The sequence below is a fragment of the Papilio machaon genome, chromosome 17 (assembly GCF_912999745.1).
Source record: "Papilio machaon chromosome 17, ilPapMach1.1, whole genome shotgun sequence".
NCBI lineage: Eukaryota > Metazoa > Arthropoda > Insecta > Lepidoptera > Papilionidae > Papilio > Papilio machaon.
In genome coordinates this window covers 2,014,176-2,040,101 of record NC_060002.1, presented here as the reverse complement: position 1 = coordinate 2,040,101, position 25,926 = coordinate 2,014,176, and the positions used below count along the sequence as shown (strand labels likewise).

Below are 25,926 nucleotides of genomic sequence, written 5' to 3'. Positions count from 1 at the left end.
TCTAATACACAACTAGGTAATCCTAAAAGGTTTTCGCGGGCCCGGCGTGACCCCTTTTAGGTCGGGTCGCGATTTTACGATCTATTTACGACGACGGGAGCCGTTAGCGACTCGCAGGTGCGTCCCCTCGAACAATTAGTTTTTTTTAAATTTCCTTTCGCGTTTCCGCGCCTCATTTTTATTTATTAAGTTAAATTATGAATGATTTCTTTATTATTATGTTTTATTTACTATTGTGACATTGCATTAATTATCTAATTGTATACAATTGGTATAGCAATAGTAACTAACAATAAATTAATTTTTCGATTACATTTTTTTATCATCGTTTTACAATCAAGGGTCATGATTAAGCTGGGTAAAATAATACATAATCATCGGATGTACAACTACGGCAGGAAGCGTGCGTCCGCGCATTCCTCGCTCAAGGGAAAGGGGAAGCGCAGTGCGTGGGGCAGGGGAGGGGACAGCAGGATGCGGTCACGCAGCGCACAGGATCGTATCGCGGCTACAGGGAGCGCGCCCTCACGCGATGCCAACGCGGAGAAATCGCGGCAATTGATGTACCTTATTAATATTGATTTTATGGCCAACATAGAGATAATCTTAAGAAGATATGTAAAGGCTTATTCTCTAACAAATTGGTTAGATTTAAAATTTTATCGACTAATAACCAACTGAAATATTAAATGGAGCAATAATTGCCATACTCTGAGTCTTAAATTGGTCACAGAGCAAGTAGTTGGTGTTGATTATTCAAACCTAAACCACATTATGAGAAAAGAAGTGTATTGTATTTTTTTTTTTTGTTTAAATGAAAAACTTATTATAAATTAATTATTTTACACGTAATTTATAAAACAGGTAGCACATCACTATTTCTAACCGAAGCTTATCGCGGCGTGTACCGTCGCGCGCGCAGCTGTGAGGTACCTCCCGCCTCCCACGGGCCCTCACCTACCACCTGGCAACCTCGCAAACTGTACCTTGCGATGCCATTATCGGCAACCGTTACAATAAACAAACAACAAAACATAATATTGTTTGTGTCTAAGCATGTTTACACCGAGATCTAAACAAGTTTGCGCCTAGAACTAAGCACTACTGTTATTTATTTTTTTAACATTATAATTGTGCCAAAAATTTTGATACTGCTAATCAAAATTTCAGATGATACTAAACAATTATAGTAAAGGCAATTTAATAAATCGAATTTGACGTCTATCAGTTTTAAGCTTCGTAGTGAGGTGAACTGCTTAAAAACATCGTTTAAAGTTAAAGTGAATGAGTTGATAAGGAGTTCAAACGTGAATGGAATTCAGTTTTCATGAAAAATTTGTTTTTCGATCGATTTTGTGTAACAAAGGTTGTTTTAAAAAGAAGAAGAGAAAGTGTTTAAAAAGAAAAAAAAGAAAGTCGACTACATAAAAAAATAATCTCAAACAAAATGCACGAAAAAGTAACAAAATAATGTCATGAAAACCCCTCGAAAGTAAGAAACTTCTCTTCTTTCTTGTAACATATCTATAGGTATATTGTATAATTATTATTATTTATCAGTCGGTGTCGGCCGACGGCAGACGTTTGGTAAATATGTAATTGTAATTTGAAAAAATTAAGCAATTGTGCAGTTTCAACTTTTAAAATTTTTTCATAGCCGCCGTTATAAGGTTACGTTGTGGAATTTTGATGAAGTGTCAAATGTATATTAACTCTACAGCAAGACGCAATTATTAATTAGAAAGTGAATGAGCGTAACGTTATTCTTTCTAGTCTTTGAAATGGGAGACTGTTGTATCTTACAGAGTATGTACATGTTCAAATCAGATAATTACCAAGATAACTGGCAATGACACCTGTTACTTTACTTATCCGCCAGAGGGCGAGTTGTTTTGTAACATTAACAAAACAATTGACTCCCGGAAGCTACGACACGTTATATCAATGGATGCGTTAATGGTTTTTTTATGGATTATTATGTTATTTTTATCGGTTACTTAGTATATTTGATTGATACGGTCAAATATACTAAGTAACCGAAAGAAATAGTTGTTCTGACCGTATATATATTTTTTTAATTCCCAACACCTTTTCATCTTAAATAAATTATTCGTATTTCGTTCCACCATCGGTTTCGTTATTTTTTTTTTCTTTTAAATATGAATAGTAATTTAAAATAGCGAAAGAATCGATGTGTTAAAATGTTTACCTTGGGTTTTTGAGACCATAATTGTTATCTGTGTTTTGTTAAAGATAATGATGACGATATGTTTTATACAGAGATTTTGATCTCAGAAACCCATGGTTAGTGCATCACTAATATACTTGGTTAGTAAATTCGGCAATGTGTTGGCACATTTACGCATAAAGCCCATATTAGTGTAAGGCTCAATTTTTTCCGTCATTCAACGCCGTCGGCAACGAGGCATACCTTTTCAAATTACGGCAGGATATGTCAATAAAGACCGAAGTGCCCGCGCATTCCATATTTTGTATATAGACAACGCGTTCGGCCCTAAATTAGGGTTGCACGCACGTCGACAATCGATATTGCGTGATTATCGAGAATAATGGGGCAGCGCAGCGAGTCCCACGGTCGCCCGCGGCCGCTCGCCTCGCGCTACTCGCTCCGCGCCCCTCACCTACATAATTCCCGCGAAACTAATAGGGGATGAAACGATAAGTTTTGCCGCGAGCGCTTGTTGTCAGAAAACTGTATACATATATACATCTATACATTATAATGTTCAGCACTCGGAAAAAAGTCTTTTATATTCATTTTATATACTTGTAATCATTAGTGTTTCGTTTTCAGTATCTTATGTAGGAATGTTGTAAAGGTCTTGCGTGTTTATGGTTTTTGACTTTTTAAATGGTTTGTTATTCTAGTTGGAGTTAATTGTAGTACCGTAAAAATTTCTTAGACAAATATGGTTTTGCTAGTAACTGTATAATTTAATATCTGTCAAAAAGGGTCGGTCATTACGAACAACTTAGCTATTATATACCCTTCCTGAATTACACGTAACCTTGCGTATCACATAAACGTATTTGAATCACGTGGAACGTACAAAATCCCGGCTGAGACTCATCAATAAAGGTCCGTGAGAAATTCCGTCTCGAATATCTTCGGCGGGTCCCCCGTTTGTACGTAAACACGCAAAATCCCTCTAAAGGTACGCCGCGGTCTCTAGACATGTGCGGGACATAAATTTGGCGAGCGTTACGTAGGTTCAGGCCGGCTATGTACTCGAGTATATAAGGATAGGGCACCCACACATGGACCACAAAAACTTGGGACATGAAACATCAACAAACTTGACCATAGTTTTATTACTGAAAAAATATAACAAAAATAAAAGGCAAACTTTGAAATTAGTTGTGCAAAAGTAACCTTTTAATTTTGACCAGTTTGGATGAGGAAAATCATACCGTATTAATAAATTGACATCGTTGCGTGTTGGAGATGTTTTTAATAATGTCTTTAATCAATGGTGGGACTGATCCATGGAAAGGCTAGAAGTTTGGCAGCCCTCATAAGGAGCTATGTAGCAACGTAGACAGTAACACGGGCGTCACTTATCCGCGCAGAGGATGCGGCGTCCGATCGCCCACCCTGCCGAGCCACCCTACACCCCCGCCCCCGCGATTCATTAAGTCGGGCGCGGCCGGCGCGGCGGACGCGTCGCGGAGTCTCCGTGAATTCAAATTAGAGGCGGCTCGGACGTCGTGCGCTAGGGATGGGACACTATCGACAGTTAAAAAAACTTTTTCTCAGAAATTATTGTTAGTATTACTAGAACTTTAATTGTTCACAATATATAAATACAATAATGTCTTAGTTGAAAATATAATAAACGACTTACACACATGCCTTTTCATCTAAGTACAACATACATTTTAAATGTCTGTAAAGATTTTAAAAAAATATTAGTTTGCTTCAATCCACTCGTGTGTATCCCTTCGATATCGATAGATAAGACAAAGTGGTGATTAGGAATTTGAAGTTATAGTTGACACAAAATAAATAAAGAAATAAAAAATAAATAAAGTATATGTTAAATCTATACATATATATATATATATATATATATATATATATATATATATATATATATATATATATATATAAAAGAAAGTCGTGTTAGTTACACTATTTATAACTCAAGAACGGCTGAATCGATTTGATTGAAAATTGGTGAGCAGCAGCTTAGAACCAGGAAAAGGACATAGGATAATTTTTACCCCGTTTTCTATTTTTTATTCCGCGCGGACGGAGTCGCGGGTAAAAGCTAGTACGTTATAAAGAATAACAATATCGATACGATATTCGAAGCGAAAGGCATGCTTCCCTATAGCCCCTTTGTCTCGGCAAGACAGACTCACTAGTGGCGCGGCTGCGGGTGGCGCGGTGAGGGTCGGACCGCGGGGGGCGAAGCCGAGGGGGCAAAGTGACGGGGGCGAAGCACGTGCCGGACGGAAGTCGCGCAGGGCGCCGAGCCGCACCGCGCTAAATGATTCAAAACTCGCCCGGACCTGCAAGATTTATGCCCTTGCCCGATCCTGCCTAGATTAAAGATGTCGCGCCTTTATTGAAAAATAAACTCTCAAGTCTTTTATACCCATTGGAGTAGGCAGGGAGAGCAATGATCTCTTTTTACCCAAGTTATTGAATTCCAAACTTTAAATCATCACACAATATATAGCGATCTGAAAAAGACACAACATGACACGGCTGTGAATCAAACCCGCCACACTTAATTCTTAACAGCTTTAGTCTATTCATAAAGTTACGCTATAATAATCTTTATTATAAAGCGATAAAATATTTCCGAGTGCTCCGACCGTTTCCGTACGATTCATTCACATTTACCACCCTTCACTACTAGTCTCATTCATTTCTATGTTGTTTGTTTTTCTCTTTACTGCTGTGTGATACTTATTGTTTAAATTTGACTTAACCCTATGTTTAGTTTTAATCAGCAATTTCAGAATTTGTTTGGAATAAAAGTGCGTTTCACTCTTTCTCAAGTAAGCCCCTTTCTGTTAACAAAAGAAAATTAAGGAAAACAGTGTTAAGGGTAAGGTTTGTGAAAAACTGTTAACATTTCATTGTTTTTTTTTAAATGCATATCTGTTTACGTAAATAACTTTTTTCCTTCTACGATAATCCTATTAATTTGCAAAGCTGTTTTGAAACAATTGAAATTCCTATCATCATCACGAGTCAAAATAATAGTAACGTTGCATCATTCTAAATTTGAAAATAGCTTTACCATAACATAAATTATAAAACTTTAACAAATGAAAGCTTCGCGTAATTTAGTTCATTTATATTGTTTAGTCTATAGTTTTATTCGATACTTATTTAAACATTAAAGTTTTGCAAGTTACGTCAGTGGAGCGGAGTTAGTTTGAGTTGAAGTTAGCGTCAGAGGCCAATATGCAAATGTGAACTTTCTCTGTTCAGCATCGCTTGGCAGTTGCCGCGAGAGGGGGGTTGGCACGGGTGGCGGGCGCTGCACTTGGCCGATTTATATCCCACCCGAGTTTGCAATTGAAATTCACGAACTTTCACAGAACACGCAATGCGTTCAATTTTTACATATTCCTTTTCAAAGTGCTTTCTTTGGTGCATTATATTTCATATGCGGTATTCATTTTTGTTTAATTTGTTTAATACTAACTGTCGCTCGCGTCCCTGTCCGCGTGGAATTAAAAATAAAATATTTAGTAGCCTATGTGTTCTTCCAGACTATGTTCTACATCTATGCCAAATATCATCAAGATCCGTCGAGACGTTCCGGTGATACCTTCAAACAAACATGCATTCATCGAAACATTCGCGTTTATAATTTTAGTAATATTACTTTGTGCCTGGTGTAAAATGGGTAAGTTTTGAAAATCAAGAACAATTAACCACTTCATAAGATAATTTTATAGAAACGTTGTCAAGTTTTCAGCATATTGTGTGGGGTGTCGATCATTTTCTCATCACAGTTTTTCAGCATTGTAATAGATAAAGTTTTATTATAGTAATTTTAGTAACATTACTTTATATTGTGTGGGATGCATTCGAGATTTGACGATAAATGACTTGGCCAATTTTCACCCTGATCAAGTTGACCAAAAAATTATTTTTTTTACTAAGTATATTTTGCTTTCTTGTAAATAGCGGTTATAAAGGTGGTTATTGAGAAAAAGGAATGAATTTATTTTTCATTTTCATAACGTTGTTAATGAATTCTAACATAATTATGATTGTATGTATGTATGCAGTTATAGTTGCGTAGTATAGGAATGATCAATTCTAAGATATCTTGCTTCTTGTATAGGTGCTATGGAGATTTGTTGCTACCGATCGTTATATAGGTATGAGGTATAAGGTAGTGTTTGACAGCCGCCAAGATAGGAAAAGCAACGACTCGTGGGAGCCGGGTCAGATATCAAAGCGATTGGGTCGGTAGGCGCAATTCGGGGCGCTCCTTGCGCATATTGCATGCACGTACCGATGAAGTTTGCTTTGTAGGCGGTAATCTGCGGGGGTGGCTGTATCGGGGCCCGGTGGGCGGCGGGCTATGTACACACGAGCCGAACCCGAGGCGTCGAGGTAGGCAAATGGCCGGCGCGGCGTAGGCCGGCATCTCGAGATATCGATCCGCGGCCGGCCGACGCCACGGACACGTCGCGGGAGGGTGGCGCCGTCACAAAAACACTCCTTTGTTCGTAGACTTGACACGAAACCCCGCCGTGAAAGGGCTCAACGTTTAAGCGAGCAAACATTTCATCGAAACTGCGATTTTAATTATTTATACAGTACAATTTCTATAAAACTCCAATTTATACAATGTAAACCAATATTATCATTACTAAATTAAATAAGACATTCTGTAGTATCGATATGATAATTGAGTTAAATATCGATAATGAGTAAAAAAATTAAATTTAAAAGTGACATCACTAAACCGCGAGCGCGACGGGCGGTGCAGTCAGTCGCGCGGACTGTCGTCGGTCTTAGCGCGCCCGCCGCCCGCCGCCCGCCGTTGCACCCCGCGCGTTGCGACCGTTCGCGAACGCGTTTTTATTTCTATCCATCGACAAAAACGTCATGCACGAACTACGGGGAGGTTGGACGGTGACGTGATTTATCGAAATCGATTTGTACTTATACAGCATTTATGATTCCACTGCAATTAAACCATATAAATGTGACACGATTTTCACCAAACATTTAGACTTTTACCAGAATAAAAGTTTTTCAGATTAATCTGCAATGATACGTTAGTATCTACTGTATAAATTGATAGATACTTGAGTACGTCCGAATGAACAGGGCACACTGCTCGCGGAAAATCGGATAACAATGCTAGAATTATTAGGGCGCAGCCGTATACAATTTGACGTAGCTTGCTTTATGTCGTAGCACTTTAACTTCTTTATTGTTTAAGAAAGATAATCTATTGCTATGTTACAACTCGACCTTATCCGAAATAGTAAATGGACTCGTTTTGAATTTCAATTAACCTATCATTAGATATACTTACAGCAGAAGTAAGTAAGTTATCCTTAAAAATGCTTTACTGCACAAGTAAAGTAAATAAATGGTGATTTGCTTAAAATTTACTATCGCTGTTGTTTTGTTTGTTAACTTTTTCGTGTAATCATAACGATAGTATTCAACTGTAAACAATATCTAAATGTAGTAAAAGAATTGATATTATAAAAATATCGATAGTCGATATTTTTGATGATAGTCACAGCGCATTCAATTAGAGGCGCAGCACGGTCCCGCATGAGTGGCATCTGTGCGCGTCGCCGGCGGCGTTGTTCGCGCTACAGCCCCCCCTCGCCTCCGGCCTCTTGCCCCGCTCTCATTCCCCTTGCGACCCCCCCATGCCTTGCTGGACCCTCGGAGGAATCGATACTTACGATAAGTCGAGAATTTGATGGTTTGCTCAGCTGACAACAAAACCCTATACCTAAGATAAAGGTCGTTAGTTCAAATCCCTCTCAGAGTATTACATTTATATGCGATCCCTACAGTCAACAGGTGCGAGGCTTAATATAATAGATAATAAGACTGTCGATACTCATTACTACATGTAAATAAATGAAAATAGTCTTATTTATAACTAAGTTGTACTACCTGTACATACATACATTCATATAAACGTTTTTGTCGTCTTTGGTACGACGAGAAATAATTATGTATTTGTTTTAAAGATTAATGTGCTGTGAATATTTAACAAACGAAAAATAGTTCGATCATGTGGTTTAAATCTTACTTGTATTATAAATGCGATGCGAATGTTTAGATGGATAGTTGGATGGATGTTTTTTGAAGGTATCTCCGGAACTGCTCAACGGATCGTGATGTAATTTGGTAGATGTAGAACATAGTCTGGAAGAACACATAAGCTGCTTATTACTTTTTTATTACGGGCGGACGGAGTCGCGGGCGAGAGCTAGTAATTCATAAATTTATTACTCTCATTAATAGGATAGTTCTTCTCAAATAATTGAACTCTTTGTCAGAAATATTAAGTAATTTACACTCCAATTATTTAAAATCATATGAGGGTTTTATAATTTGTTGCTTGCAGCAATAACATTATCAACATAAATCCTCCCAATTAAATCCTAGCTAGAGTTAGTAAATGCCTTATTATTTTTAACAAAAAAAGTAAATATCAACTACATTTCTGTTAATTCTGACTTTTTAAAACGAATACTAACTGAAATGAAAACATTTTTTTATTTATATTATGCTTCGTGTTATTCACATCACTAAACCGGTTAGTTTAACTAGGTCATGCGAACATACCTAGCCGCAATACTTGCATATCGATAAATACAGGCTTGGTACACGCACATCACTAGCGCACCGGCAGCGTCTTGCTCGAAATTCGAATAACGCTTGGTCAAGCGCGTCTCAAAGCGGGAGCGAGGCTCGCTCTAATTTGCGCGCTCTGCGGTGCCCGTGTGCTCTGCGCTAGGTACTCTGTGCACATACCGCCTGCATTCATTATGTACACCACCTATGTACTACTATGTACTAGATACACCGAGCTCTAATTTTGGAACGACGTTTTGTGAGCATGTGAACATATCTTAAGAGCTTCAAGGCTTCAACTGTGATTTGAGTTATTAATAGTGACATATCCTAAAACTTATTAACTTAACTCAAAATGCAAAAGACCTACTAACAATATTCTTTAGCGTAACTTAACATATTACAGTAACTTATAACGGATACTAAATTAAATGTTACTTCTTATTTCAAAATTTATTGCGAACGCCTGCATTTTTAAAATCGCAATATATAGCATAAGTTTTTAGGAATAGGTTGGTTATATACGGGTAATAAAGGTATAAAATCATTTTATTCACTCTCTTGAAATTAGTTAGTCGTGTCTTGCTTCTTTAATATGTAAGCAAGAATATATAACTATCAACTTAAACCTATGGTAATCTCTTATTCCGTAAAGTAACGAGGGCAGGTCCAATTTGCACGGGCTTTGGCGCGTTGTACTCACGGAAATTGTACCTATGGCTATAAAATCCAGCCCGCTACGTGCTTGTGCCTACCTGCTGCCTTTGTACTTTTAAAAAGATTCTTTTGAATGACTCCTACTAAAAGGGTTTTTTCTTGCACATGTTTAATTTTTTTTTCTTTATTATTTTTTAATCTGTCGATTATAATGCTTGAGGTCAAGTGTCGTTTTAAATTTATCGGAAAGTTAAATAAAATGGTTACTTTATTTAATGTTGACCTTTCTATCTATTGTTAAACATATTAGATATTGTTTCTGTGATGCTGGCAGGAAGATTTGGGACAATCACTGTAGGATCGTCATCGACAAAATTTGTATTGAAATTAGTGCAGCGCCCCTGTCGGGCATAAAGTACACCAAAAATCTCATACTAATTTTGACATAATTGACGACGAGCTGGGACCAATGCTTGCAATTTTTAAAAAGTAATTTTGGTGATTTCTGTTTTAAATCTAATCAAAGAAAAGTCGATCGGACATTGGTCATATTTTAAAATATGAGACCATTCCAAAAAATAATAATTTTCAACTTACGTAACATAACTTTACAGTTTTGCTTTATAAGAAAACACAAAACTCTAACAGACTTTAAACTAAGTTTGATTAAATTTTATACTTCGCTTAGTTACACGTAACCGAGAGTTCTGAATGGAAGCCGTAGTAAGAAACCTACGACTGAGGAAAAGAAAGCTCTCCCCCCTCTACCTCTCCCCCGGCGTCTCCGGTAGCGAGAGTGATCAAAAGTTTTGCGAACGAAAAGCGAAAGTCGCCTGTCGCAAAAGTTGTGCGGCTGACCACTTTGTTTTCACTCAACTTTAGATTCAATTTACCAGTTTCCATCCCCCTTCTACCTCATACAACCTTCCCCCTCCCCTGCCCCGGCCGTAGTACTCACGCAACAATGGACTGTTTATTATTTTATTGTGGTGCCGGCTTTCGTTGATCTTTTATTATTATGTTCAGACAGTTGTTGGTTTGTTGCTGTTTCAAATCAATATATGAATTTTGTAAACTTGCAAATGTCAACGCGATCGTTGGACTATTTTGTAATTTTTTTCTAAATTTGTAATTATCTGAAAATTTCGAGATAAGAAGAAATGCAAATATGAATAGGTAATGTGAAGTCGTTTCCTCAATTTTTTCGGCAATTATTAATTTTATTCTGAACAAAATATGTACTAATTTTTGTAATTTTCATAATAAATATTTGATAAACACCTTTTCTTTTATATGAACATTTTTCTACCCGCAGCGGTTCTTGTCCCAATAAGTCTTGTGTGAATTAGAATAAAGTTCAATGGGTCAACAAATAAATAAGAATTACCTATTTGCAGGAGAGATACTTTTCAGTGCTTATCAGAACCTATTTACAAAATTATTGTTTTAAAAGTTACCAAAATCGCACAAGGTGCGCCATCTGTTAAATATGTGACGAACTTAATCACCCAACTTTAAACTTTTTATATTACTTTCTTATCCCTAAGACAGATGGCGTTTATCTATATTTTACTGTTAGCTCTACACTCCTAATGAGCTTCTTACTAAGTAAAAAGAAAACTATTAAAAAATTACGGATGCTGTAGAGAGCGTTTGGTAACGTTTTCTTTTAAATAAATCTACTATTTGGTCTTTCTATTATTAATAATAAATTTTAGTTACACGTTCCAGCCTGAACGCATAATGTCTCCGTACACGGCGATCATCCGTCGCAGCGGCAACCCATTCGAGCTGGCGCACGTGCTGGTGTCGTGGCTGGTGGGCGGTGGGTACGATGCGTACGTGGTGGTTGGCTGCGCGCAACGCGACGTCTGTATGGCGATACGATATCGCACCGACTGCCCGCACATACCTGATGAAAACCCGGTTAGAAAACCATCGTAAAATTTTCAAACAACGTAGTCCCAAACACAGGCAGCGAATGACTTGTCAAGCCTTTGTAAACGTAAAGAACAACATCCAGTCTGACCCGATGGCATGCATCATGGAAACCTTAAGAAATTACTCTCTTCTCTTTTCTCCTATCGGTTCGGTACTCGGCCTAATATGCAAGTCCATTCTTTCTTGCAAGTGTCATAAACTACAAGAACCACACAATAGGCAAATTTAACGTGTTATTTTTATTTAACATTTAATTTTAGGTAGTTGAAGAACCGCCCCCGCCAGAGGCAGAACCGCGTTATCGCCTTGTGCCTTTGCCGGACTTCTCGTCGAAATACTGCAAGGATATGGAAAAAAAGGAGGCAGACCAGAGACAAGCTGAGATCGACAAAGCGGAGAAAGCGAGGAGAGACAGAATCGCGGTAAGAGTTTAATGCTCCCAGTTATCAAAAAATTCAGACTTTATAAAATATTATCTTATTTTTAAAACAATAAGTTTTAATTTCCAGGAATTCGAAAAGCCTCCACCGGACAAGATAGATGGGTGGCGGACACACGCATGGGTGCTGGTGCTACCAGGCTTCATGGGCATCGAGGAGCCATTCTTCATAGAGCCTAGTGAGGGCAACCGATATCCCGTGGACGCTAACCAGTACCAGCAGCTAGATTCTGTTTATAACAATGAAAATTATTATGTAAGTTGGTATACGTAACTAAAATATTCGGGTGTACAAAACATTTTTCTTTCTCATCTTATCTGTGATACAAGTTCTCACCAAAGGTCATTTATATGTTTTGTGGTTGTGCCTGTTCTAGATTTGGCTAAACCACAATGGAATACACTGTTTAATTATTTAATGTCTTCTAATCATACAATAATATTTGTTAGAACTTAAAGTTAAACTTTTCTAAAGCTACTTGCAGAATGTTTGTGTGGTATAGGTAAACATCCAGTCGTGTGCTGACGGTCTAGGCAGCCTGAACTACGACCTAGGCGACCTGCAGTGTTGGGAGCATCTGCTGGCCGGGGAGCCGCACCACCGCAGGCAGCTGGTCGGCATCGATACAGCTGACAAGTCTTCAGCAATACACACAGAGAAACATCTAGACGCGCCCGCCAGTTGGGTTGAGAAGTTGGATATTAGTGCGGACGGTATTGTCAACTGTTTATGCCGATTGCACTATTCAAACTTTTTAGCGGCTCTGGGTTAGTAAATGTTTTCACATGTTGGTCAGGTAGGCCCTATGTAGGAGAAAAGTGTTCACAAGGGTGCCGATAACGAAATTTGTAATTTACAAAAGGGGCACGTTTCAAATTGCGAGTCGCCATAAAGTTTGAATGGTAATATAAAAGGCCCTGTAACCTTTTACGGACAATAATCATGTCTTAAAACAAAGATGTATTAATTTCTAATGATCTCCTAAATGTTAATTGTATGGAAAGAATTTTATTTTATTTTTATTACTAAGTACTTTCTGTTGATAGAATACGAGCAGCGCTACCCTGGTAGTCACAAAGTAATTCATTACAAGAAGGTGCTAATGGAGCAGTTTTCTCCGTACTCGCAGGCAAATGGCATCGTCAAAAGGATCAAGATATTCGAGGACTATGCGCTGAGTGTGCCATTACTTACGTGAGTATACATTTTTAAAGCATTTTTTTCTCGTAGACCCTTCTTAAAACACCTTACCAGTTTCGGTAAACGCCTTGGAGCACACTTCAATTTGTGGACTTTATTTTCCACCATCGTACACACCATACGTATATTCTGACTCCAGAAGGTCTAAGAGCACCATTTTGATATTCACTTGTCTATTAAGGTTAACAACAATTCATTACCATGACTTCCCACTGCAAATTTGATCTCTATAAATTGATAGGTTTTATATGATAGCTTTCACTTCGTGCCGGTTTAAACACGCCTGTTGATGTTACATGACAGTTAATTCTATCTATATTATTATTTCGAATCCACACCACCGCTACAAACAGCTACCATCAGCGCCAAAATGGTGAAAATCAAATAGGCACAATTTACTACGTCTTATAGCCAGTCCATTTATAGAGGTAATTGAATATGTATAATTGATTGCAGCTACGAATGGTATCAAAATAGAGTGGACAAGATGAAGTACTCACGACTAGACCATAAGAAAAAAGAGATGCGGGAGACTTTCGGAATTGGCAGGAAGGATCATTTGTTAAGTTAGTAGTAACCAGTTTCTGTATTAATACGTTCACATCGATACGTAATTGTAATTTTATGCCCCAAAGGTTAGTTTTCAGTTCAGTTCACAATTATTTATGTACGTGGGTCATCCACGATGATACTACGTATTACGCAATACAAACTGGTAGTTCTAGACCCACAACTTGCCATCTTTCCTAGAGCACGAGTACGCGCTGGAGGCGCCGGTAACGTCAGTGGAGGCGCACCGTACGCTGTACTTCAACTACTACCCGAGACTCGACCACCTCGAAAGAATAGAGTGCACGCCGCTCACCTTCGACGAGTATTATATTAACAGGAGCGATAGGTAAAGCTCCTGATGAATACAAAAAATAAAACTGCTTTGTAGCTCTTTATAACAAACTTAGTTCGGATTCACCAGATATCTCCGATCACAGTAACGAATGTAACATGGTCTACTCAGTTCCAAGTTAACGCCAAACGACATGATAGACATCATTATCATCATCACTATATCTTGTAATTGGTCAAGCACAATGCGACGTTAACTGAAAGCATTAATTATTAGTTATTATATATAGCGTGCTATTAACAGGTTAGAATCAAGATTTATATCGTACACCGAAGGGACCAAGGCAGAACCAAAACGCAGCCTCAAAGACGTCATAGAGACGTACAGTAGGAACCCCGATGTTCCTGCCAAAGACGACGTGTGGAAAAGGATCTTTCATATACAGGTATCAGTATATTAATAAAACAACATAACTGAGGTTCTCCACTTCCACATGTATTTATTAAATGTTTTATTTTTTTAGGAAAATGCAATCGAACTGCTCTACCATTATGACTATAATTTCGTAACAAACGATACACGGAGTTTTATTAAGCCCAATTTAGCTGAGACTGGCGGAAAAATATTATTCTATCCTGATAAGACTACGGGTTATGTCGTAAGTTGCTATTAGAACTGCCTTTTTAAATAATTACACAAGCAATACCAGCGTCAGAGTAGGGTTGGTCGATCGCCCAGGGCACTGGACAGAAAGAGGCGCCACAAGCCTGCGAATTACACAGTCTCAAGTAACTCTGTTAACTCTCCAAGGCATGGTAGGAAAAAAGGAAGCGAGAAAAAAAGAAACCAGCAGTGTACACTACGTTCTTCAGGCCTCAGAAGATTGAAGAAGCGAGAATATTTTACAATGCTTTGGTGCTTTATTTGAACTCAATAATCTCTTCTGGTTCTTTTCTGGTTGCTAATTCTTTATTCTCTTTTTTTCTGAACATTATATTGCAATTTTAATTTAACTAGTTACTTAATATTTGCTTATTTATTTTTCCTTATTCTTCTTCCATGACAAACTGATGAATAGACAGTGTGACGGGTCAGAATATTTGCCACATTTTCCGTAACATCGTCTCCTTGTCCAGGCCAATCCCATCGCGAAGCAGCCGCGTCCATTAAACGTGTACTACGCGCTGTGCGATAACATGGCGTGGGAGCAACGCAGCAACAAGCACATACGCGACCGCGAGGCCGACATCATCGATTACCTCGCGCACCGACACCACGAGCTGACAGAACCTCAGCTGTATGTCGCGCTCTTTGACACCGAGAGGAACGAGGAGGCCAAACGTGGCTGGAAGGAACAGGTATGAAGTGGTAGCCAGATAAATAGCTCAAGTGAAAACCGACTCATGGTCCAAAAACGTTATTCTCTTTTAACTATCGATAATAGATGGCGTTGGCAGCAAATTAGATTACGGTATCTTTTGTTTCTATTATTTACTCCAGTAGTTATGTTTACCATTACAAAGCTAACTCTGCACTCAGTATCAATTAATGGCTACTTAAAAGGTACCCCAATCTACAATTCTGTAAGTATCTGTGTTTCTTTAGTGTCCAATTATTTGAGAATCGAGCTAAGTTTTAATTTAGTTAGGCTAATACTATAGCTACCAGCACTTAATCTAGGAGACACAAAAAGCAGAAGTGACAGAGCGGGAGAAGGAGGCGGAGATCGACCCCCTGGCGCCGTACCTAGCGCGCATGTTCGGCAGCGGGCACGGCGCGGGCGCGGGCACCGCACTCACTTACCAACAGGCGGCGCTGCTGCACGAGCAATGCGTTACTGACTTCAAAGCCAAGCAGCTTGAGCGACAGAATCTCATACAGACCAGATATGATAAGGCTAGTATGACAAAATATTGCAATAGCTAGGATTCTGCGGAGAGTTGGGATGACTGGAGTGAATCTGTCGTGGAGTTGCGGAAAACCGAGCCCCTACAACTGACTAAATAAACTATTATTTCTAAGTGGTTGCTTACTATAACTAATTTTTAAATTCAAATTTGCAGCTCAATGGTGAATACAAGGCCAAGCGGCTGTGGTACCTCGCCAACCAGTTTATCTTAACTCCAGAGAAAGAGTCTGCATATTTTGCCACAAGGTAACGCAAAACTTTTAGAGTAGACTTCTCACACTAATAATGCCCTAAGGCTACACATACACCAGTCTAAGAACGACAGTAAAATTCATAAGTAAATAATTCCCCGACAGCGCGGAGCTGGCGTTCCGCGTGCACTCTCTGGAGGTGCGGCTGACGCGACACCGGGATCTCTCCGGCCCGAGGTTCCGCGCGCTGGAGGACTACCTAAACAAGCACCCGCTGCTCAAAGACTACAACAGGATGAGGAAACTGAAGGCTTTGCAGGAAAAGTTATAGAACTAGTCTATGAAATTTATTTATCTATGGTTTATGCTTTAGCTTGAGGTTTTATTTTTTGTATCAATATGTCAAATTGATAATTGACATTGACTACCGTAAATACAAAATATGAATCCACATGAAATTATGTGTTTTGATTATAAACTATTTGTTACTTTGTTTATACTTAATATTATTATATCATATTATTTAGTAACTGTTATTTAATAACTGTTATCGTATGTCTTTAAGTTTTTGTTAAAAAGTTTATTGAATAAAATTGACAAAATGGTTTTTAGTGTAATTTTATTCAAATGTTTATATACTTGAAACAAACGTACATTTACAATATATAAGTATTACATTTATGTCAATATTTACCTACAGTCTAAAAAAAGACATTTTATTAAGCAGTACGACATGTTCAAAAAATGTTCAAGAAACATCATATTGTGAAGTTCTAACTCATAAAATTAAAAATCTAAAAAAATCCAAAAGTCATTAAAACGTATACATTTAATTTTTAAACAAAATCTCCGTTTTCAAACAATGATATTTGCAAAAATGTTTGTTTGTAATATAATCTGTATTTTTGTAGCAATATTTGACAGATCAATTTAATCGCATTTTGAAACGTAGATATAGATGACATCAAATCCTAAAATAATACTAACTTTAACAATATTAAATTATACATTTGGCATTATTTAACGATATTAATAAAGAGGTACACAGCACATACAGGGGTTATAAAGGGTACACGACGTTTGTGCGATAAAAGGACACAATTTTATAGTAAATTAGCGGTCGCCCGCGATTTTATCAGCGTGGAACTAAAAACATAGTAGCCTATAATATGCCCTCATGCATTATCTAGCTTCCCGTCAAAGTCCCGTTAAAATCGATCCATTCGTTCCAGAGATAACCCGGAACATACTCAGAGTTGCAAAAAAATAGACAGACAAAAATTTTATAAATATGTTTTTATTAGCAGCGCAAATTTATCATGTGTACGAAAGATGTATGATTTTTTTCGATATTACATGCAAAAGTTGCATTTTTTTAATATGTATATATTGTTCTACGTTTAGATACGACATTTATATTTGAAAAAGATTAATTTTATTAATTTAACATCATTATAATGGGTCGTAAGAGTCAAATCTACCCCTAAAAGTTCAAATCATTTTTATTTCGTGACTTTGAAAAGAAATTGATATTATTCTACTCAAAGTTTACTTCTCATATCTACATTAAGTTGTATCAACAAATTAGTGTACTCCTTCCCTCAAACTGTCACTGACCGTTACATATATTTGGTGAAACCTCTTCTGTTTACTAGAAAATTTTCCAAACTTTTCTTTTCTTATTTTTGCTTATCCACAATTGAAATATTAATCCATTTAGTAAAAAAGAAAACGATGTATAATTGCAGTAGCAATTGAAAATCTAGACGATCGAAAAATTATAGTATAGAGGTTGTCAAATACCTTGGCGGCTCAGAACATTGTACGAGTCGCTGTACAGAACACAATGTTAGGTGTAAAGGGATGTGAGGGAGGTCAATGCTCAGCGCGCAAATTACTTTGAGTCGCCAAGATTTTTGACAAGATGTAAACTAAAAAATTGGTATCGACGTCAAGAATGGAGTATTAATTTTGGATTTAAAAAAAAATTGATGTAGTGGTTTAGTGTTTTGGCAATATCCATGATGGCCTTGGCCGGTCTAGGTCATTGTTCCAGTCGCCGGCGCCGCCCAGAAGGTGGCCGCGGTCGTCGTGTGTGGCCAGCGACAGTCGCGACAACTTGTTGGCCAGTCGGCGCTGCGGCGAGTCCGGTCGGGATAGCGGCGGCAGTGAGATGCTGCCCGTGTCTACACGAAATATTACAAATTAGCCACAACAGCTACTAAACATGACCTAGTTAGCGATTGTTCTAAACGTAGTTGTAGGATACACCTGTCTCTTTATTTCTCCCTCTATATTAATTCTATTAAAGTTAACGACAGGAGTGTACCCTGTTATCTGTACTAATATAATAAAGATACACTTCTTTGTAACGCAGAATCTGATCAATCACGGCATATTTTAAATAATTATTTTTGTAATTAAAAGCGATATACTTACGACATGCTTTAGGACATGTATTTTCACGCCATTAAATATAGGGGGTGAGTAAATTGAAGAAAGTAGTCACGCGAGAAAAGGACAAAAATTACAAGCCAATAGCAGCAAAGTTGTTGCCATTGTAATGGTAATTCTTAGCCAATGGCCAAGATGAGAGAAGGGAGCGTTACCTGATGCTGAATGATACTCGTAGTTGGGATGGTCGCGCTCGCTGGGAGTTTCGTAACCGATACGCTTGCGATACTCGCTCGCGAAATACTCGATCAACGTGTCCATCAACAACGTCTGTCTGGAGAATACCTGCTGTGAAGACATACTGTGAACACTGTGACACATTATCAAATACGAATGATGAATGACAAGTGACAGATAGTGAATGACTAATGATGAATGAAAATGAGAATTAAATTGCGATATGTAACCTGTAGTATTTTGGAGACTCGGAGACCGTTCTCGACGACCATAAACTGCAGGAAGAGACAGGGCAGGCAGTCGTCAGACTCATCAGACGGTAGCCCGATATCCCAACATAACTCCTCGTATAAGAGACCCAAGAGTAGAGTCTGTAATTATAGTAATTTAAAAAGTTAATTGATTTTTAAAAGTTGTTCAACAAGAAGAACATGATCGATTAACTGACGCTCTCGGTATCGTCGATGACGTAGACGCCGCTGGAGTTGATGGCGACGAGCACAGGCACGTCCTCATACGTCAGCAGGCTGGTCAGGCTGCGCACCGGCATCTCCACTTGACCTTGGAAGAAGGCCGCGCTGGCAAAAAAAATCTCAAATTATACCACTGTATTGAACTAGCAATAGCTTCGTCTTCTAATATCTTGAGAAAGGCTTCTTTTACACAAAAGTAGCTTACGTATTTTTATCTTTTTTCGAGCTAAAAGTAAGTACTGTTTATCACTAAGTAACAGTAGAAGTAATTGCTACTTTAGGTGGGTAATACGACTCTGGATGCGACTCTGCGGAGCTACGCGACCATTCTTGACTTCTTCTTACGGTACCTCTTCAACGTCCAAACCCTTTGACCCTGTGACCCTTTTTAGCGAAGCGACCCTTCTTAGTCTATTTACCCGTATGTAGGCAGCATCCTGACATGCGCGAGGTACTTCTGGCGCAGCTTGCGCGGCGGCGAGGCGGCGGGGCGCTGCGCCTGCTCCAGCAGTTTGGCCTCGGGGCTGCCCTTGCGGCCCGCCGGCAGCAGCGCCGCCCAGCGCCCGGACCGCGCGTGACTCGGCAGATACTTGTCCTGGTTCTCTCTAAGCAATACCAAACTTCATTCTTAAAACAGCACTCGTATTGAATTGTAGAACTAGCGTATACTATTATTATAATAGAGGTAAAATCAAACCGTTAAACAAATTTTATTTTTAGAGCGATGAGAATGATTAGTATTTACTTTAAATTCTTTTAATTGCATACAGATAAAGAACTAATTAAAGTAACCTGAAGAACTTAGCGGTATGGCTGTGAGGGTCGTAAGGTCCGAGCTGTACCCTGGCCTGGATGCCGCCCAGCATCACAGCCTGCGCGCTCTCCAGCGGGTAGCGCCCGTGCACCACGTTGTAACGCGCCTCCTCATAGAGCAACTCCTGGATCTTGGAGTCCCTAGTAAAAAAACGTTTGGTAGAATTTTTGCTAGTAGATTTACATATGTGTTCTTAATTGTACGTGTAATTAAGATTTTTTTAAATTTAGGTAACAGTAGCCGAAAATGGTCAAAATGGCGTACCTTCGCTGCGTCGATTTGTACATTGTGGTCATTCCAGGACATTAACTATCTTGTTAACATACTTGATGCCTTCCTCCAAGTGCTTAGGGAAGAAGACGTTCCTCTGCATGCGCAAGATGGGGACATCGCGTGAGCGTTTCGAGCTCGGGCCGTAACCGTAGCGCCGCAACAGCATCTGCCAGCCCGCCCAGATGCGCCATGGACAGTGGTGCGGCTTCAGCTGGACCTCTGGACAGAAAACGAGAATCGACGGGGATTGAATTGAAGCGAAGTCACAAGGCCAAAGAGAACGTGATACAACGATCAACTCCGCACAGATGTCGGCACCCATTGTAAGGACAAGGTGCGACACAATGGGCGTTGAAATCTAATCGAGTTTTCTCTAAAACTCACCCAACATAGGACTACACATCCACAGCGCGAACACGTTAGCAGCCAGGCTTCTCGTGCTGGGCTGCACGAGGCCCATTTCATCAGCCGCCAGCACCGCATTCAGGAACCTCGACGCGGTCACGCTGGTCGCCACCTCGTCTGCACTCATCTCCACCATTATCGCGGTTTGAGACATCAAATAGATGCAGGTCGACTGGGTTGATGACACCGATGACGATGATGATGACGACCCTGAATGTGGAATTGAAGTGTCGGTATCGTAAGCTGCCGAAAGCCTTCCAGGATTTCGTAGCCTCTTTCAAAGCTTGAGCTTTTTCTTATGCTGAGATGCCTATCTTGTAAACCATTGAAGACCCATTTTATGGATAAAAAATTATTTTTACAATAGAACTTAGATATTACCTGGTAACGGAGGAGAAATAGCGCTTGAGGAGCTACCACCACTCGTCATCGGTTCAGTGGTGCTGAAAGAACCCGCGGCAATGCTGCTCGACCCGGTTTGATTGGAGCAGCTGCTGAGGTTTGACCCTGGAAGGAAATGTAAGCTTTAAGGCAACTTTTACGTACATCTTTAGTTATTAGGTAAATCAAAATAAAATCAAATCATTAAGTGTTGCCAACTTCTTTAAATTTTTTCTTTATCTTCGTAATTTGAATTAATAAAGATACTTTTGTTAAAATGATACAGAATAATAAAAATTTAACATTTTACCCATAACACTCTTCTCCAGTGAATCAGAGCTGTTACTTTCCTTGGAATCAGGTTGAAGAGGTTTGTGGGTATCGTGCTTGTCCCACTCATTATGTCGTCCTAGCGGACTATACGACAGATGAGGGAGTCTCTGCGAGACAGAGTACAAATGCGCGTTCACCTCGGCCTGGAGCTTCTGACTTTGGACGCTGTAGTATTCCTCGCGGGATCTAAATTCACTAAAAATTATAAAACAAAGAAAAACGAAAAATATTACAAGTTGAAGAAATGTAAGAATAGCTTATAAATAAATTACGCGCAATTTATATTTATAATGCAAACAGCCATATTGAAGACTATTATTAAAAATAAAATTAAAGTTTTATCTAATTCTCCTTAAATTAATACTTAAATGTAGAATAGTAACTAATCCCAAAAAACCATATCCTTAAAAAACTTACTTGTACTGATATTCAGCTTGAATAGGATAACCACGCCTAGAATATTCAACGGGAATTATGGTAATATAATTCCCGCTGTTTTGTACATTCGAGTTTTCACCGTAAGCTCCCATGTCTGATTTATGATCCATTTCGATTAATATGAGTTATTTTTATACCATACACCAAAGGTTGAATTTTATTTCGCTTAACCAGTAACAAAGAAAATGTTGAATTATCGATCGGTTGTTCGCAGTTAGCCTGCGCCTAACTGTGTCGCCGCATTTTAATATTACATATATGTTTGCTACTTTTGTACTATTTAATTAGTCAATTACAAATAATACGGATACAAATCTAATTTAAACTGTGAATTTTAATTTTACATAGAACTATCTCTTGAGTTCAATAAATTTTTATGTAAGGGCTTTGTTTTATCAGAGCGAGTATTCTATAGATAGACCTAAATAGTTATAACTTATGTATATAGTAGAAATTCGAAATTTAGGTTCTATTTATTGCAAAATAAAATTATTGAAATTATTATTATTTAAATATAATAGAAATATAGCTTTTAAGAATGGTAACTTCGTTACAATATTGACACTGACATTGATTTGTCTTTGACAGTATGTTTGGTTTGTTTGCCAACACATCGTTTCCAATTTTATTTCATATTGGAATTTATTAGCAATAGCATTTAAATTTGCCGTGTTAATAGAGGCCTAGCCGATCTACGGTTATATTCTAATTTGAACATATATGTTTCAAATCCTGATAACTGATACGAGATAATTGGCTACAATTTATTTATACGATACACTGCATTGATATTTGGCAACAGTGCGGTGTAATTTTTGACGTAATAAGATAAGTGAATTGTTTATCGCGATTTTCAAGAAGCGACGACGCGGATGGAGGCGAAGTTGAAAGAATATCGAGCCCTTAGACATCGTAAATGGCTCGAAGAAAATGAAAAAGCCAAAGCTAAAGAGGAACCCGAAAAATCTTTTTTGAATTTCCTTTTGTCCAAAAACTCTATTAAAATGGACGATGAAAAAAAAGAAGATGAAGTCCCTTTGGTAAGATTTTAATATAAACAAAGAATATAAGGCAAGAGAGAGGAATACAGCAAGTCCTCCTAAATTTTAATAAACTTTCTTCCTGCTTCCTTATCAAGTTAATGCTATAGCTACTCATATTGAATATGAATAATAACACATCAACATAATATACTTATTAACTTTTATTTCTTGTATCAGGTGGAAAATGAAGAAAAACCAACGACAAGCCGAGTGTTTATACAGCCAGATGAAAGTCCATCAGGAGGGAGAACATTAGAACCAATTAATAACTCAACAGAAGAATCATGGAAATACTGCATCACAAAGTGGTCTATATACTTTATTATATGGCTCACTGTGTACATAATATTTCTTAAACTGCAGTTCGGTGCTGTTTATTTTGTGGTATCATTATTAATTGGAATATATTTGAATACAAGAACAGGACCTAAGAAAGAAGGTGAAGTATCAGCGTACAGCGTATTTAACGAGAACTGTGCCAGTATTGATGGTACACTGAGTGCAGACCAAATAGTTAGAGAGTTAACATTTGGACCAGGTAATTTGCAGTAATAATTAAAAATCGCCACAAATGTCTAATATTGTTTTCATTATAAATTAGTGCTAGATCCCACATGTTAAACAGATGTGGTTGAAAATTATACACTAATTTAGTATACCTTTATTAAAGGTATTCTGATACTATCATCTTGTATAGATCCATTGCTGTGCTAATTCACAAATAATCTAGATTTAAAAATTAAGTTATTAGTGATGTAAAACTAAGTTATACATTTAATGTTACCAATAAAATTTATTAATAAAATTATATTTTATTTATATCGGACAGGCTCTCTTTTTCCACTGTTTTACTTGCCGCTATTTCTATAAGCATTGCCACTAACACAGTGCAATTGCTATAGAAAATTGGACTGTGGTAAGTTATGCGGAGGACTTTTTAACCTTCTTCATACTGGAGACTAGAAATGTTACCTAATGGCATCTCAAAACATCCTCATTACCAAAGCAACTGCAGATACGTAGCTGAGCTTTAAAAAAATACTCTCATGAGAAACAAATAAATTAATCAATTTATCTTTGAGTCCTTCAGAACAATGAATATAAGTTATATGCATCTGAATAAAATTTCCGGCTTGTATTTAATGGATGGGAAAATAAATGTAAATAATTAGAAAAAAAATACTTTTTATTAATCACATACACAGATTGACAACGAGTATAAATTTACGAATAAACGTGGATCACAATCAGCAAGGTAAATACATACTATAAAAAGAATAAAGTCAACTAAGTTGCATCAAAACCAAAGTTATTTATGACATGAAAAAACATGATTTTTATATTTTCTTATATTACATTAATAGAAATAAAATATAACAATGGTAATAAATGTTCTGGCAACACAATGTATTATTATCAATATGCCTTGTGTTGCCAGAGGATTTTAAACAAAATTACACTAAATTTATGTTAACTATTCTGAGTACTGAAAAAAAAAAGGCTTAATGTTCATCATTATGTAACATTTACATGTATAAAAGTAAACAAAAGCATAATAAAATAGGTGAGTATCATGATTAAATTCATTTGCTATATTATAATGTGGATCTATACATGATTGGAGCAATTCTGGTCCCAAAAAACATGTTTCGGATACCGTATCATAATAAACAAGACCCAATCAAATCTATTCAAAGTAAACTATAGATGGCGTCGCAGGCATTTTAGAACGCATTATCAACTTTTTTGAATTCCAAATTTTGGTTTTCAATTCCGAGATCATGTGAAGTAGCAAAAGTTTTGAGCAAACAAAACAAAGGAATGTGGGCATTTAAAAAAAATTGAATTAGTATTTAATACCTAAAAAAATATAATAAGGATATGGCAAATTTGGCAGTATATTAAAATCAAGCGATGACTTACAAACGTACATCCATTAATTGTGATCAACATAAAGGATAAAAATCCTAAGCGTTATTTTTATGAACACCTCTTAAAATCTACGATAAAAATAAAGATTAAATACATTTAACTACATATCATAAAAGTATCTAATAAATGACATTTAAATATTTTGCCTTATAACCTAAAAAACAGTATCAATAATATAACTTTGCCCTTTTGAAGATTAGCTTTCACAATGACCCGTGAGTCTAGCACGAATATTGTGATATTCGACATCGTATCGTCACTGTCAATTATGTCCAAATTAATATGATTTTTGGTGTACTTTATTACGTTGGACGTTGCACAAATGTTGTCGATTACGACACGATGGCGATTCTCACAAATATCCGTACTAGGCCCACTGATTTTATTTTGTTTTATTTTATTTGGTCTGTAATTGTCTATAGTTTGTCTGTTTATGGATGATTATTTTCTAGGATGATTTTAGATGACTGTTCTCATAGAACTTACAAAATCGATAGCTTTGTGTTTGTTGTTTTTGAATTGCAATCTAAATAAAATTGTTTCCTTCAATGCCTATTTCATTCTTCCAAAACTAGATAAAGAAATGAAACTTTGAACAAAAAATTGAGGTGTTGTCAAACAAAAACGATAGGTATTTTACTTACAATAGATTGCCAAATAACTTGAATAAAAACAAAAAGTAACAAAATACCTTAATTAAATTATTAATTTGGTAAATTAATTTTTCATACAAAACTAATTCATCGGCGCCAGTTGTCAAAACAATGATTAGTTAGTAACCATATATAGACAAACTATACATTCTTTAATTAGGCAAAGGTAAAATATTATATAATGTAGATAAATACTCTCTAATGGCACAAAACTATTGTTTCATATTTCTTGGAGTAAATTATGTAAGGCACAGAGTAATGTAATGGACATGGGCACTTGGTCGTGTACATGTTAACGACACGTCAGCTGTTGATAATTTGCCATTGGCTTGTATTAACCCTTAATCTAAGCTTTTTAGATTTTTTTTATATCGATGTGGGTAAAATGGAAAGTTTACTAGAAAACATGTTTTTTTTAAAGTAAATATAAATAAATAGAGTTCTGCCAATTATATTTTGGTTATTTAACTTCAAACTTTCGTGGTTTTTACTAATATACTGTTTGTAAGAAACGGGATTCTTACCACGATTAGGC

At 37.3% G+C, this 25,926-nt stretch overlaps 3 protein-coding genes across 5 annotated transcripts in view; 2 read left to right on the top strand and 1 right to left on the bottom strand.

Moving 5' to 3' along the window:
- Positions 1-16,346, top strand: part of LOC106712045 (dynein regulatory complex subunit 7) — a 96,795-nt gene extending 80,449 nt beyond the window's left edge. Inside the window, exons 3-15 of the mRNA XM_045681991.1 lie at positions 11,222-11,416; positions 11,692-11,853; positions 11,941-12,126; positions 12,374-12,584; positions 12,918-13,065; positions 13,528-13,637; positions 13,822-13,969; positions 14,219-14,360; positions 14,439-14,573; positions 15,052-15,273; positions 15,596-15,811; positions 15,979-16,070; positions 16,181-16,346. Coding sequence (XP_045537947.1) covers positions 11,222-11,416; positions 11,692-11,853; positions 11,941-12,126; positions 12,374-12,584; positions 12,918-13,065; positions 13,528-13,637; positions 13,822-13,969; positions 14,219-14,360; positions 14,439-14,573; positions 15,052-15,273; positions 15,596-15,811; positions 15,979-16,070; positions 16,181-16,346 — 2,133 coding nt within the window. The remainder of the gene's footprint in view (positions 1-11,221; positions 11,417-11,691; positions 11,854-11,940; positions 12,127-12,373; positions 12,585-12,917; positions 13,066-13,527; positions 13,638-13,821; positions 13,970-14,218; positions 14,361-14,438; positions 14,574-15,051; positions 15,274-15,595; positions 15,812-15,978; positions 16,071-16,180) is intronic.
- Positions 16,347-17,737: 1,391 nt separating this feature from the next.
- On the bottom strand, positions 17,738-21,946 carry LOC106712046 (FERM domain-containing protein 8). 3 transcript variants are annotated; one of them, XM_045681874.1, is made up of 11 exons: positions 21,743-21,946; positions 21,303-21,520; positions 20,993-21,118; positions 20,591-20,821; positions 20,260-20,425; positions 19,912-20,073; positions 19,539-19,724; positions 19,095-19,224; positions 18,877-19,017; positions 18,625-18,757; positions 17,738-18,201 (listed from the first exon to the last, which is right to left on the bottom strand). In XM_045681874.1, exons 1-11 carry the CDS (start codon positions 21,871-21,873, stop codon positions 18,017-18,019), a joined length of 1,809 nt encoding a protein of 602 aa, XP_045537830.1. In that variant the 5' UTR covers positions 21,874-21,946; the 3' UTR covers positions 17,738-18,016. The 3 variants fall into 3 exon arrangements, with proteins under 3 accessions (XP_045537830.1, XP_045537831.1, XP_045537832.1); XM_045681875.1 differs by having other exon boundaries at positions 18,625-18,754; XM_045681876.1 differs by having other exon boundaries at positions 21,303-21,511.
- Positions 21,947-22,360: 414 nt separating this feature from the next.
- Positions 22,361-23,438, top strand: LOC106712064 (SAYSvFN domain-containing protein 1). The gene is made up of 2 exons (XM_014504507.2): positions 22,361-22,803; positions 22,984-23,438. The coding sequence occupies exons 1-2, from the start codon at positions 22,636-22,638 to the stop codon at positions 23,356-23,358; spliced, it is 543 nt and encodes a 180-aa protein (XP_014359993.2). The 5' UTR covers positions 22,361-22,635; the 3' UTR covers positions 23,359-23,438.
- Positions 23,439-25,926: the final 2,488 nt, after the last annotated feature.

Coding starts and splice junctions, on each gene's coding strand:
- LOC106712046 (XM_045681874.1), bottom strand. CDS start 21,873: ATGGATCATAAATCAGACATGGGAGCTTACGGTGAAAACTCGAATGTA. Junction 20,426..20,590: donor GATGTGTAGTCCTATGTTGG/GTGAGTTTTAGA, acceptor TTTTCTGTCCAG/AGGTCCAGCTGAAGCCGCAC. Junction 20,074..20,259: donor CACTTGGAGGAAGGCATCAA/GTATGTTAACAA, acceptor TTTTTTTACTAG/GGACTCCAAGATCCAGGAGT.
- LOC106712064 (XM_014504507.2), top strand. CDS start 22,636: ATGGAGGCGAAGTTGAAAGAATATCGAGCCCTTAGACATCGTAAATGG. Junction 22,804..22,983: donor AAGAAGATGAAGTCCCTTTG/GTAAGATTTTAA, acceptor TTCTTGTATCAG/GTGGAAAATGAAGAAAAACC.